Source organism: Rhinolophus ferrumequinum, chromosome 23, assembly GCF_004115265.2.
Source record: "Rhinolophus ferrumequinum isolate MPI-CBG mRhiFer1 chromosome 23, mRhiFer1_v1.p, whole genome shotgun sequence".
In the NCBI taxonomy this organism is placed as follows: Eukaryota; Metazoa; Chordata; class Mammalia; order Chiroptera; family Rhinolophidae; genus Rhinolophus; species Rhinolophus ferrumequinum.
In genome coordinates this window covers 12,445,261-12,460,178 of record NC_046306.1, presented here as the reverse complement: position 1 = coordinate 12,460,178, position 14,918 = coordinate 12,445,261, and the positions used below count along the sequence as shown (strand labels likewise).

Here is a 14,918-nt window from a genome sequence, read left to right as displayed (position 1 = left end):
TGTGGGTAGTTTGCTCTGGATGGTAAAGACGCACAGGCCTGGGACAGGCTTCCCAGAGGAACAGACTAAGCGGGAGGACAGAGCAATGTAAATTAGTGGAATGCCACACCTGGGAGCCACTTGGCTAGATGGTCACGCTGCAAAGCTGCAAAACTAGCAGTGCTGCGGGGGCGTTTTCAGCACGACCCTGCTCTGTTCCTCCTCCACTTCCTGTGATGCTAACGTTTTCTCCCCATTTCCTTCTACACCAGGAGCAAGCTCTATTAGACTTCTTACGCCTTTTTGGGTTTTTTTCCTACTGATGAATTGGCCCTTAAATATCATCCTCCACAGGTTCTGAATCTTTAAAATGACTTGGCAGTACTTATTTAAATGGCAGATTCCTGGACTCTACCCCTGGAGATCACTATTTCCTAGATCTGGAGGACCCACATTTTAGACAAGCACCACCCACAAGTGCCTCTAATGTTGATGTCTGCAATAGTATTTTCAGAAATAGTCATCAGTTTAACCAACCCTTTCAATTTCTTTTTTCTTTAAAAAAATTTTTTTTCAGTTACAGTTGACATTTAATATTATTTTTCATTAGTTTCAGGTGTGAAGCATAGTGGTTGGACATTTATCTACTTTATGCAGTGATCCCCAGATTAGTCTAGTACCCACCTGGCACTATACATAGTTGTTGCCACGTTATTGACTATATTCTCTGCTTTACTTTACATCCCTGAGACTATTTTGTGACTACCAATTTGTAGAAACTTTCATCGTCCGGTATCTTTCTTCCTTCATCCCTCTTTTCTTCATTTCCTCTTTGCTTCCCCATAGCTCCTCCTTTCATGCCTCTTCCCCATTTTCTTCTATTTTATAGTTTCTGTGCCGTGCTATGGAACTGTCGTGTTTACTGCAGGCCCAGGAAACAAGTCCATGAGCCCATTCAGAGATGGATCTACCATGAAATTGATCGAGCTCAAGCCTCAGGGAACCTCATTTGAGCAGGCCCCTTTTAAGATTCTGGGGAGCATTGATGGTGGTGAACCTGTGGAGAGTGGGTAGAGTGGTGCACCCAGAGAGCATGGAAGCTCTGTACCCCTTTGCACACACCTTGTCCAACGCATCTCTTCCATCTGGCTGTTCTTGAGTTAGATCTTAGTGTAAGAAACTGGTAAGCTTAAGTAAAAAAAAAAAAGAAGACGACTCTGGGAGTGTCCCAAGTATCATGTTCACAAGGTCAAGTGATTTGTATTATCTGTAAAAATAAGGTATTGTAACCATAATCAATCCAACTGCCCTCTCTTTCCACTCCGACTTTCTTTATGTCACACTTCTCCTGGGTCAGGTGGTGGTGCAATGGCTGCTAGCACTTTTGGCATCCAGATAAAAGGAAGTTGAGTTGTGGATACATTTAGTTTCGAGTTAGTGGGATATATTTAGGTTGTTCTCAGTCATTTCTATGTATCGTTAAGTTGCTGCTCTCTGTCCTGGTGTAGGAACTGCTCTAAGCAATATTCCTCTCAGCTGCTGGGTCAGTTCTCTAACGTGATGACATTAAGACATGGAGCTAGAAGTTGTAGGTAGAATGTACCTACCTGAGAAGGGTGTGGGTGGTGGAAGAGAAACTGGGTTTGTGATCTGTGGAGCCAGAAAAATCAGTCTGTGGAAAATTCTTTCAAACATCAGATATATAACTTTATAAATATAAAAGAATCAGTTCTTATGGAAGCCTGTTAGAGCAGATGTTCTTTACTCACAAGAATATATTCAATAATTCAATATGTACAATTTTAAAGGCAGCTTGCCTTTTTTCTTTTTTGATGGAATTGTACAAAAGAGAATTTATTTAAATTCCTGCATTTTTAGGGCACAAACCTGTAGTAAAACTACGAATATTGAGTATGGCTGTGCATTCCGCATGTGTTTTATGCATCACAACTATAATCAAAACCCAAATATAATCATCTTTTGTTGAACACCAGCCATGCTCAACAAAAGACCAAATTATCTTTCTGTAGAAATTGAGTTTTACAGAATTGCTTTCACAAATGTAAAAATTTAATTAATAATTAATCTATATATATGGATTTTGTGCAACTTGTGTTGTTAGCTTTTTAAAATTTGCAATTGGTTGCAGTTTCTTTTCTCACTTGAAATAATATGCACTTTTTAGTTAAATTTGTATTCATTTTTAAAAGGACCTCCCTAACTTTATGAGCTTTAAACCATGCAAAACCTAGATCTGCTTCAGTTCCATTCTTAAGCATCTTAATGACAATTTTACCAGGACAACAGTCTCACCAGAGTTCTCAGTTTTCAGGATTTTCATTCTCCTCTTTTGGCCTCACTAGGAGACCCAGTGACTTCTCTGAAAAGTGAACACAGGAAGTAGATGTGAATTATTCAGCCTCAGAGATGTCAGACCTCACAGAGCACTTTATTAGGGGAAACTGGGGGCTTCCAAAGGATAAATGGGGGCCTTGGAAGTTGAAGAGACAAGGTCACACCCTGAGTAAGGGTCCAAGGGCGAAGGGCGATATGTCTGAAGAGAAGCTGAGCTGGAGGAAAGGGAGTAAGAAAATCCTGGCGTTTGGTGTTTGGAACAGCCAAGGTCTTGGCAGCTGAGATTTGACAAGTGGCAACGAATATGGAGCATCAGTCAGACACATGTGGAGAGAGCCTTGAGTTATGCATCAAATCCTGGGGGTTGTTCCAACTCAGGTTATCTTACCCCAAAAGTTGACGACTCTGCGAGATAGCAGGAGAGAAAAGGGTGAGATACTTGGGCCCTAAACCCCTTAGGAATCAAATCTTACACTGAATGGAAGAAGGGAGATGAGATAATTTTTACATCGTTTCACAGGAAGAGAAAACAGAAGTGGAGTGACTTTGGGGCTCAGAGAGTGATCGTATTGTTCTGGTTTTTCCAGTAGAGTCCCCATTTATGCCTGTTGGGCCAGGATTATAGTTAATACCCTCTTACTCTCAAAAGTGTCTTGGTTTGGTCAATAAAGCCTGTGGTTGTCCTGGCTATACTCATCTTAAGAAGGAAAAGGAAGAGAATGGGTGACAAGATTTGGTTAGAAGTGAAGGCCTGGAGTGACTGGCCCGTGCATGGTACCCAGGGCTGGGCTGCCATGGGGCTGCCTTCTTCCACTACTTCTTCCTCTCCCTGCACCCCCTATTCACCTCATACTTGCCAACTTTGACTGTGGCTCCCCTTCCCACCCTCTTTTCCCCAAAATGTCCTCTACTTGCCCCTCTGTGAAGCACATTCTTATCTCCTGATTGGATTGGTTATGTCAGACCCAAACCTGCCAAGTTCCTGGAATAGATCAGCCAACACCCAGACCTCCCCGTGTGGCCCAGGTGAGCCGAGGAGACTGGGACCTCTGGGACTTACATTTTTGGGAGCAGATGCTCTTGCAGACTGATTCAGATTGGAAGTTGTTACTGTTCCCTTGGCAACCTCCATAGATGAATCTGGAGCACGTCTTAGTTTCCTTATTATACCACCAGCGTCGAAAGTAGGCCAGGCAGGGGCCAACTTCCTTTGGCAAACTGCATACGTCTGCAAGGAGATTACAGAGTAGAGCAGTTTGGGTGCCTGCCTCCCTAGAGAACGTTCCAGGCATGTGCAAAGGCATGGAGTAGTGTAAGTGTGTGATGTAGAGCAGCCCGTGCCTGGAATGTCCATTCCACTCTGGCTTATGCGGTGCTTTCCTTTTCACTCTTCCAAACCCTTCCCAGATACCAAACTCTTCTACGATATCTTTCCTGCCTCTGTTTTTCACTCCTTGCTTTTCTTTATTGTTTCTCAATCTTGCACATACATTTACCACTTACTTCCATGTAATTATTTGTTCGCATGTTCTGACTCCTCTATGAGAATGTGAGATTTGTGTCTTCTGTCACCTTGGTATACCAGTTCCCAGCAGATAATGTGGCACTGAGTGGATGGGACGCTTCAGGAATGTTCAGAGTAAAACATCAAATGTATCCTGAACTTCAAGGAGCATTTATCGAGCAACTGTTCTATGCCTGGTGCTATGAGTTACAAACAGAATTCCTTAGAACCTTATAGTTTAAGACCTTTCAGATCTTAAATCGTGGATCCCTTTCGCAGGACAACCTTTCCTGAGCTCCCTGGCTACACTGAACCAGTGGAGCCCATCATGTGTGTCAGGGCCACCAGTAAATATTCGTGGAATGAATGAATGGATGAATACTCCTTGATGGTCTTCTTTAGAGCTCAGTGATATGATTAGAGAGGAAGGAGTGTAGGAGGTCAAAGGTTAGGGGAGGCATCTTGGATTTATGTAGACAGAGAGGCCTAGGGGAAAAAAAAAAAGCTAGGAAATAGAAATCGTATACCTGTCACTTATAGCTATCCTATTACCTGACACCATGTTGGCATTTGATGGGACTTCACTGGCTACTTGGCATCTCAGAGGATCATGGAAGAGTAGCCAAGAGACCGTATGGTCCAATACCCACATCTTTCTTACAGATGAGGAAACTAAAGGCCCATAAAGGAAAAACTGTTATATCACATACCTAACTAGGAGCAGAATTGACATAAAACCCAGGACCCCCACACCCGCCCCAGGCCAGCACTGATAAGATGTGTATCGAGTAGAAGATGTGCCCAGACTCTTGGTTGGACACCAGCCATCAGTGACCCAGGGAGAGTCCGACAGCGCCAGGGGACATGGGGGTTGGGGGCATTGAATAGTTCAGGGGATTTGTAAGTTACCTTGTTTGAGGTCTAAACATTTCTTTCCACAGTTAAACTCACAACACTTCGTCTTCTCTGGGCAATGTCTGTTCCTCGTACATTGGTTCCTTTCTTGGAAATCACACTTTGCTTTGTTTCTGGGACAAAGCCCTGAGGGAGGGGAATAAGGGACCTTGAAGGGTCCAGAGCCCTCCATTCCCAAGCCCCTGGCACCATGGCAGAGGTAAGGAAGCTTCTTTTCACTTCATCGTCCCCAGAAAGTAGTAACCCTCGGGCAGCTCATGATTTTTACACCTCTGCCCCGATTCCCAACCCATTAACAACTCACCATCTAATCCCTAAATCCAGCCTCACCCCCTACCCTCACCACCCACAAAGTTTCAGGAAGAAGGACACTCTTTCTTCGGACTATCTGGGCACTCGGCCTGCCTGTATGTGGGCACTGCCTGGGTGAGGGCAGGGGTGCCGTACGTAGCTCTTCATGATTGAGATTTCCATTTCTGGAGTCAGATGGCTGGGCTTTTGAAATCTGTGCAGTCCTTGGTATGGCAGGCACCGTCTCTGAACTTTGCTTCCCTCATTTGTCTAAAGGTTTGTTTTGGGGATTAACGTGACAACGCCCGTAAAGCCATTGTTAAGCTGCCTGGGGCGTCATAATAAGAACTAATGGTGATGAAATGCTTACTGTACTCTTGTCCTTTTCTCCTTAATCCTCACCACAACTCTATGGGTAAGCCCTATGAATATTCACATTTTATAAACAGAGGAATCTGAAGCACAGGGAGGTTATGTGAGCTTGCCCAAGGTCACATGGCGACAAAGGAATGGAGCCAGGATCTGAACCTGCAACGTGTGGCTCCACTGCTGTCTGAGTGTTCCGTATATTTCAGCTGCTCATTATGGGGGTCTTTCTAGCTCAGCTTTGCAAGGCACTTCCAGAGACCATTCTTTACCCCAAAGGCATGGATCCCCTATGGGTGTGGGTGTAGGGATGGGTCTGGGAAGGGTTTTGGGGGATACAACCGGAAGATCTGGAAGCCAATGAGGGTGGTGCTAGGGGAGGTGGCCTTTCTTATGGAAAAGGCCCTTAAGCTTCCCAGTTCCCTTAGTCTGTCGTGAGCTCCAGGTCCCAGGACTTCCAGGAAGTGAAATCTCTCATAATGATGGTGGGGAGTCCGTTGCCACGGACTCAGGAGCCTGTATTCACCCAGGATCTCCCCCTCTCCCAGCCAGGATGCCAGGGTGAGGTGGGGGAAAGCATTCCTCATCTGTAAGATTCTTGATTCCTTCCCCCCAGCCAAGTTCCATTCCTCCACTGGAAGGACTGAGTCCCCAATACTTACTTAGCATGAACCCCTTAACCAGCCCGGGTTTCTGGACACTCTCCAGGAGGATGAATGGTACCAGTATTAGCAGAAGTCCCGAGGGCCCCATTTTAGGAGGGGCCGGTCCAGCTAGCGACACCAAAACTGAAAAACGACTGCTCGGCAGCAACTGCTTCTGAGCTTTTGGCTGCCCTGGCACAGCCTAACACTCCAGGAGTCACACATCGCTAGAGACAAGCCACCCTCCCTCCTCTGGGGAACGCCAAGTCCCTGAGGCCTTCGGTGGACTAGCTGGCATCCACAGCATCAACTCTGCGGGAAGGGGTTCTTGATAAACAGCACCTAATCCTCCAGCAGCTGAGGCTCTCTGGTTAACCCGGGAGGGGGGCAAAGCTTATCTGAGACACTACACCCCTTTCACAGAGCAGGCCTTTGATTACAGGGTATTTCGTTTTTCAGGGAGGGAATTTGGACGTCAAGAGGATCCTAGGTCTCATGTTTCTTTCCAATCTTACTCTTCTCCTGACACGTCTATTTTCCTGTCTGCTGATTTTTCTCACATGCTGTTTTTTTCCCCTCTCTGTGCCTTTTTCTTTTTTACTCTGTGCCTGCCTTTGACTTTTTCTGCGAGTCTCCCTCGGTCTGGGTCTCTCTTGCCCTGCCCTTCCATTTCCCTCTGTCCTTCTCTTTCTTCTCTTCAGGCCACCCCTTTTCTTTCACTGTTGTCAAAGAGTAAGTGTATTACCCTGTGTAGTACGTAGAGGAGGAGACAGGCTGAGTCCAGACTGAACCAAATCTGTCAAGATCACGGTGCTTTGCAAGCAGGAGAGATTGTTAGCGCTAATGGAGAGCTTCTCTCATCTGGTGCAATCTGGAATAGGTGATGCAGGATGGAAATAATAAGTGTCAGTTATGACCTCAGAACCAGGGCAGCAGTGGGCGGGGCCTAAAGACTGTTGCAGTGAACTTTCCAATTTAAGGCTCGAAGCATCAGTGAGACATACTCTCAGCTCACCTGCAGTTGCAGGCCACAGTTCTAGTGCACATTTCATTTTTCCTAATCTAGTTTTTCAAATTGAAGTGGAGTTCACATCATATAAAATTAATTATTTTTAAGTGGCTTCTTAGTAGCTTCACAATGTTGTGTAACCACCATCTTTATTTTATTAGTTCCCAAACATTTTCATCACGCCCAAAGAAAACTCCATACCTATTAGCAGTCACTCTCTGTTTTCCCCCAGCTTACACCTGTTTCTGGCAACCACTAATCTACTTTCTACCTCTATGCATTTACCTATCTTGGATATTTTGTATCAATGGAATCGCAGAGTGTATGATCTTTTGTGCCAGGCTTCCGTCACTTAGCGTAATGTTTTTGAGGTTCATCCACAGTGTAGCATGTATTATTCAGTCCTTTTCATGGCTGAATAATATTCAGTGCGCACCGATAGCTTTCCACTTCAAGTATCAGAGTCTCTACTCGTATACTGTGGGTTTTCTCTGTCTCCGGGGAGCTTGTTCAGCTCGCATGCAGAACAGTCTGAAAGAATGAGGGATTTCATACCCCCAGGCATCCAGTAGGGGATGGGGATCAGTGGATACACCCCTCAGCTTCCCCATAACTGGAGATAGATGAAGGAAATGCGGCCGCATGTTTCACATGCTTCCTTAGAAGGTCCCGGGTGGGATTAAGCTACCGTTTCCTACAGTGGTGACCAGCTCATATCGACTCCTCTCCTGTATCACTGAACCCACTCTCCACCTTCATCTCCCAAATAAACTACTGTCACCTGTGCTCTATCTTAGGATAGGTTTCTGGGGGGGTCCAAACTAAGGCAATGCCCATGGCCCTTGTCTTAAAAGGGTTTGCAGTTTTTTGAAGAAACAGAGGAACATAACAATATCCCTGGTGGCTCTCGAGGTTCTGATTTTCTTCACTCCCTTTCATGGTGTCTCCAGAAGCCTCCGCGAGCTTTTCACTCTCCACAAACCATAATGTGCCAACAGATGTGAATTAGCCAGGGTCGGAGGCACAAGACCAAACAGTACTTTATTGGGAAAAATTGGGAGCTCCACAGGTGCTAGCAGTTAGACATAAAGGAAGAAATGGGATCAAAACAGAAGGATGTTACGTAAGAAAAGAGGCTGAGATGGAAGACGCGGGAGGCAAATCCCGGGGTTTGGTTTCGGGAAGGGCCGAGTCCTTGGAACACTGGGCCTGGAGCAGAGGAAGCCGGCCTGGAGCGTCAGTCAGGCGCGCGGACAAACAGCCGTGGATCGTGAGCCAAACCTGGCGGTTGTTCCGGTGTACCCTGCCGCGTTCAGGAATAGAAGAAGCCTGTTGACAATGGAAAACAGGACCAGCTGAGCCTCTTGGGCTCCGCTAATCTTTGGAACTAGTCTTGAAGTTATGTTTGTACATCTTTCCATAGGACATTAAAAGGAAGTGGGTTTAATTTGGGAAGCTATAAATCTCCTTAAAGGAAAAATGGGATGTGGATAGGAGTGGATTGCTAGCAAAGAGTTGTAGTGAGGACATTGATGGCCTGGAAATTAATGGCCTGGGGTGGTTGGTCAACATGTCCAGCACTAGGCTGGATGTCCTGGGACCTCTCTGAAGTTGGGTCTCTGAGATTTAACCGCATCTCCATCCTCTCTGCACCCCCCATAACTTGCCAGCTTTGATACACTCTCACATCCCTTCCCAACCTCAGTGCCCAGAAAGCCACTGTCTAACCCTCTGTGAGGTGTATTCTTACCTCCTGATTGGAGCTGGTTCTGTCAGCACCTGGTCTGCCAAGGATGTAACCATCCTGGAATGGACCAGCCAACACTCAGACCTCCCCGCACAGCCCTGGCAAGGATGGGAGACTGGGGCCCGTGGGACTCACGTTTTTTGGGGCATGTGTTCTGGCATAGGGCTTTGGTCTGGAAGTTGTTATTGTTTCCTTGGCAGCCACCATAGATGAAGCTGTAGCAGGTATCATTTTTGTTATCATACCACCAACGGCGAAAAAAAGCCAAGCAGGGACCAGTCTCTTTTGGCATATTGCATACGTCTGCAGGGAGACCCCAGAGTGGAAAGCTTAGAGTGCCCATCCCCCCAAAAATGCAGGTGTATGGTCCCTCCGGCAACCACCCTAGATGAAACTGAGCAGGCTCCTCACACCTTACCATGCATACCTTGGGGGCCCAGTTCCATTGATGTATTATGTACATTTGCAGGGAGACTCCAGAGTGGAGCTGTTTGGGTGTTGACATCCCAGGAGAACATCGGTCTCCCCCTTTCCCTTCTGGTCACTGGCCTCATTGCCGCCCCTGAGAGTGAGGAGACTCTGGTTTCAAGGCTCTGCTCCTAAATCAGTGTGTGCCTGTCAACCTCCCAAATGTTACCTGCCTTGTCCTTGATTTCCTTTTCTGTAAAATGGGAATGCAAAATCCCACCCTGCTTGGGGCACAAGGCTGCTTTGTCGGGCAGGTGAGATCACCCTCCCAGCCCTTTCAATTGTGAGCTCCTTGATTGTACCTGAACGTGCAGCTTCTAGCACAGTGCCTCGCAGAGAGTATCTGCTCAATACACACGTCCAGAATGGACAAAAGACATGGAAGTGCCTTGAAAATGACAAATGATAAGCCATTTACTCTGCCCTCCAAACCACGCCAAGAAGAGACTACGGGATGATGAGTAAAGGGCCAGTCCATGCCGGGAAGGCAGGGGTAGTTTTTCAGATGGCCAAGCACCTTTTCTTCCTTCAGTCCTCTGATGGATCGGACCACGTCATACCCTCCTCTCCACTCATGTAGTAAAGTCCTAACCCTTAGTACCTCCGAATGTGACCCTATTTGGGAATGTAATTATTTCAGATGAGTCATACTGGAGTAGGATACATCCTTAATCCAAAACGACTGATATCCTTATAAAAAGGAGAAATTCTGGATGCAGACACACACACAGGAGAGCACCACGTGGATGTAAGGACAGAGGTCCACAAGCCAAGGAATGCCAGATTGCCAGCAAACCACCAGAAGTCTGGGGAGAGGCATAGAAGAGTCTCCCTCACAACCTGAGAAAGAACCAACCCTGCCAACACTTGATCTTGAACTTCTAGCCTGCAGAACTGCCAGACACTACATTTTCTGCTGTTTAAGCTGCCTAGTTTGTGGTACTTTGTTGCAGCAGCCCTAGCAAACTGACACAGCAGGTCTGACCTAAAAAGTGAGTTTCCTGGAGTAAATCCCTGAAGCTGAACAGTTAAGTTCTGTTGATTTTCTTTTTAACTTTTATTTATTTAAGTGTTTTTCCAGGACCCATCAGCTCTGTAGTTGTTTCAATCTAGTTGCAGAGGGTGCAGATCACAGTGGCCCATGTGGGGATCGAACCAGCAACCTTGTTGTTAAAAGCACCGCGCTCTAACCAACTGAGTTAACCAGCTGCCCAAGTCCTGTTGATTTTTACTTCCTCGTAGCTCACCTCTCTGCCACTCTCTTTTTAACATTTTATTTATTTTTTTGTTTTTCAATTACAGTTGACACTCAATATTATTTTATATTAGTTTCAGGTGGACAGCATAGTGGTTAGACATTTATATAACTTATGCGCTGCTCCCCTGATTAGTCTAATACCCACCTGGCACTGTACATAGCTGTTGCAACATTATTGCCTATATTCTCTATGCGGCACTTTACATCCTGTGACTATTTAGTACCGGTATCTACCAATTCGTACTTCTTAATACCTTCACCTTTTTCACCCAGCCTCCCCCCAATCTGGCGACCATCGCTTTGTTCTCTGTATCTTGAGAGTCTGTTTTGGTTTTGTTCATTTGTTGATATTGTTCTCTAGATTCCACATATAAGTGAGATCATATGCTATTTGTCCTTCTCTGTCTGACTTATTTCACTCAGCGTAATAGCCTCTAGGTCCATCCGTGTTGTCGTGAATGGTAAGGTTCTATTCTTTTTTAAACTAGCCGAGTAATATTCTATTGTATGTATGTATCACATCTGCCACGCATTAAGTCTCAGTGTCTCGTGCCTGGGCTGTTGAGATAGCTTGGAATTGACCTTCCTGCCTCCGTCCCTGACCCCTCCAACCCATCCTTCATGCTGTCCACCTGAGAGAACGCCCTGATGGAGCTGAAACAAAGCTGATCACATCATTCCACAGCTAAGACCTTGACTTCGTGGCAAAGTCTTCCCATGACTCACCGGCCCTTCATGATCCTGTCCCTGCTTGTGGATCTGGCTTCCTTCCCACAGTACCCTTCTGAGCTACGTGCTCCCGCAACCTTCAACACACCATGCTGTCCCACGCTTCCACACGTCTCACTCCATATTCCCTCTGCCCACCCTGCTCTGGTTCGTTAGTGACAGTCCTATTCTCCCTTCACAACTTTTCTCAGACATCAGCTCCTCTATGGTGTTTCTGACGATTCTGCATCCATGCCCCAACAAGTGCCTGACTTAACGCTGAATTTTCCTACGGCGCTTCTGAATCTCGTGGGCATGTTTGTCATTTGTTTACATCTTTGGTCTCACCTGTGAGATTGTGAATTTCTAATGAGCAGGATTGTGTCTGATTTCATCTTGGAACTCCATTCCTAGCAGGTAATCTGGTACAGTATAGGATTTGCCAGAATGTTGAGGGTAAAACAGTGAATGAATAAAGAATCTTTGATCTGGACTGAATAAGCCATTCATTGAGCACCTACTATGTGCTAGATGCTTTACGAGACAAAGAAAAGGCATGGCTTCTGCTATTTACAAGCTCTCAGTCATGAATGACAAACAATTGAAGCTAACGTGTCACGTGGCTATTATATGCCAAGCACTGCTCTAAGCACTTCATGTGCATCAGCTGATTGGATCCTCCAAATAACCTTTAACATTGGTCCTTTTATTACCTGAGGAAACTGAGGCACAATGTGGGAAATTTGGTAATTTGCCTGAGATGAATAGACTGGTGAAAGCTGGAGCTAAGATTTGAACTCAGGAAGTCTGAATTCAGAGTCCCTCACCTGCAGGCAAATGAACAACTTCCCATCCTCCTGCCTTCTCACTCTGTCCATTGTTAAGTCCTGTTTACTTTCCTCCTAAATATCTTTCAAACGCATCCCACTCTTCTCCATCCCCTCAGCTACCTCTCTAGTCCACGCTAGCATTTTCTTTCATCCTGAAGTCCTTTAAGACATTCCGTTTCTCCTCTGTAGCCATAGTAAAAACCTGGTCGCATCACTGCCCACCTCAATGGATTTCCATTGCTCTTAGGATCACAGTGAGACTCTAGCCCACCAGACCCTACCTACCTACTATCTTTTCCCCTTGTACCATGCTCATATTCTCTAGACCCTGCTATTGAGTACACACTATTCTCTTTGCCTAGAAAGCCCTTCCATCCACTTTTGACCTACATTTACTGCCCACCCTTCTGAACTCAACTCCAGGTTTGCTTTCTCAGGGAAGCTATCTTCAACCTACCTGACCACACTGGTCAAATCCCAGTATGGATCTCAGAGACACTCGATACATATTTGTTAAATGAAAGAACACAGACTCTTTGATAGTCTTTCTGGAACCCAGGGAGATGGCCACAGAGTGAAGATTGCAGCAGCAAAGGAAAAAACTCTCCAGTCTAGAGTGGTGAAGGGAGGTTTCCTGGTGCTAAGTCGGACTTGTATAGGCAAAGAAGGGTCACTCTGGAGCAAAAAGCTAGGCAACACAAATTGCTTCATCATCACTCGCAGCAACAATGTTGATACATGGAGGACTCAGAAAATCATAACAGTAGAAAGTAGCCAAGAGACTGTTTGGTTCAATTCCCCTCCTGCACCCATCTTTTGTTTAGGAAAACCAAGGCCCAGACAAGATGAAGATAATACCTAATGTCAGACATCCTATTAGGGGCAGTGATGAATGTAGATCCAGGTCTCCCAAGTCTCTTGCTCAGAGACCAGCCCTTAGCGAACCAGGGACAATGCCAACCCAGGTGGGCAGAAGGTGAGGGCATGGGTAGAAGGGATGATTATTCCCAGGCTCTGAATATTACCTTGTTGGAGGTCTAAACATTTTTTTCCACAGCTGAAGATGCAACACTTCTTGTTGTCCGGACAATGTCTGTCCTTCGTACATTCATTTCTTTCTCTGAATTCACATTTCTCTCGGATTCTGGGGCATCTCTCTAGGGAAGGGATAGTCTTACAACCACGAGTCTTAGCACAGTGCCCACTCTTCCCTAGACCGAAAGCAATTCTGGGCAGTCAGGGAAGTTTGCTTTCACTTTGCTCATCCCCCGAGAGTCCTTCCCCTCAGGGTGCTCTCACGTGTTTCGCAGCATTGCCTACACTACCCTCCCTGCCGACCACCCCTCACTCTCGACCTTCTTTACCTAATCGCTAGTCCCACCCCCTGGCCTCTCCCCACTAGACGCCAGTAGCACTCTCCAGTTGTAACGACCATTGCAAACGTCCCCTGGCAGGCAACATCACCCTATTAAAAGCCACTGGTCTAAAAGAATCGGGTCCGTTTGGCCTGGTTGAGGAGTCAGTGTTTGGGAGTTCCTCTAGGGGGCGCTCTTGTACAACTCACCCTGGCTACAGTTGGGTTTTTAAATTCTAACTCTTGGTTTAGGAGTTACCCTCTCTGAACCTTGGTTTCCTCATTTGTAAAATTATTTTAGCTTTACAGTTGTGAGGAAGAAATGAGACAAAGCACGGGACGCTATTATCACGGCAACATTAACGTTTGTTAAGTATTTACCATAAGTCAAGCACTCTTCTAAACATTTAAAATGTGTTATCTCATTTAATCCCTATTATAGCTCTGTGAAGTAAGTTCTATTAATATACCCATTTTGCAGATGAGGAAACGGAAGCACATGGAATTTACATAACTTGCCCAAGGTTCCATGGCTGCTACGTGGTGGAGCCAGAATTTGGACCCACCAAGGCTGACTCCAGATCCCTCTCTCTAAATCCCTGCTTTCTGAATGTTTGGTAAATGGTAGCAATGATCATTATTACTCTATAGTCATGGAGTATTACTGTTTTAAGTGCAAAGGAACTTCTGGATACTGTCCTTTACCCCAACGTCAAGGAACCCCTGGGGATGCAGGGAAACTTTATAGAAGTTGAAAGAATCAGGAGGTGATAGGGACGATGTCCCGAGATAGGGGCCTATTGTTGTTGTGGGGAGAGGAGAAGGTCCCTCAGGCTTTCCAGATCCTATAGCCCTTCCCACACATGCCATCTCCTATGACTCTTCCCACGCCTTCACCCCCTGCCCTCAAGAAAGACCCTCTACTTCAAAGAGGCTGCAAGTAGGGATTGCCTCAGGTCTGGATTCTTGCATTCATGGAAGGGATCTTCCATGGAGAGGGAAATAGGAAGAAATATTCCACATATCTCTCTTTTTTTCTCAACCCAGGACCAGGGCTAAGATGGTGAAAAGCAACTCAAGTCTGAGGAATAATTATTCCTTGATCCTTTTTCCCAACAACCTTCCCTCTCTCCAGGGCAGGGGCTGAGGCCCCAGTACTTACTGGGAAAGAGCCAGTCATTCAGTCTAGGTCCTTGGACATTCACTAGAAGGATGGATAGCACCAGGATGCTCAAAAGTCCAGAAGACACCATTCTGAAGAAGAGCTGGCCTGTCCGGTGGTTCCAGAACATAAAAATGTCTGGCTTCCTGTGTCCAGCCTATTCCTTCAGTAGTCAGTATCTTGAATATGAGACCTGGAGTCAAGCCAGCCACCCCCTTTCCTGCTGGGAACGCCAAGTTCCTGAGATCATCAACGTGACTAGCTGGCATCTACAGCCCACAGCCCTGGGGAAGGGTCTTTTATTGGATGGCTCCTGATCTTTAGCCCC

At 46.1% G+C, this 14,918-nt stretch overlaps 1 protein-coding gene across 1 annotated transcript; it reads right to left on the bottom strand.

The window, feature by feature from the left end:
* Positions 1-2,580: 2,580 nt before the first annotated feature.
* On the bottom strand, positions 2,581-14,681 carry LOC117016147 (eppin). The gene is made up of 6 exons (XM_033095261.1): positions 14,591-14,681; positions 13,100-13,231; positions 8,946-9,113; positions 4,748-4,879; positions 3,395-3,562; positions 2,581-2,739 (listed from the first exon to the last, which is right to left on the bottom strand). Coding segments are annotated over exons 1-6 (693 nt in total). The 3' UTR covers positions 2,581-2,737.
* Between the last annotated feature and the right edge of the window lie 237 nt (positions 14,682-14,918).

Coding starts and splice junctions, on each gene's coding strand:
- LOC117016147 (XM_033095261.1), bottom strand. CDS start 14,681: ATGGTGTCTTCTGGACTTTTGAGCATCCTGGTGCTATCCATCCTTCTA. Junction 9,114..13,099: donor ATGTTTAGACCTCCAACAAG/GTAATATTCAGA, acceptor GTCTCCCTGCAG/ACGTATGCAATATGCCAAAA. Junction 3,563..4,747: donor ATGTTTAGACCTCAAACAAG/GTAACTTACAAA, acceptor ATCTCCTTGCAG/ACGTATGCAGTTTGCCAAAG.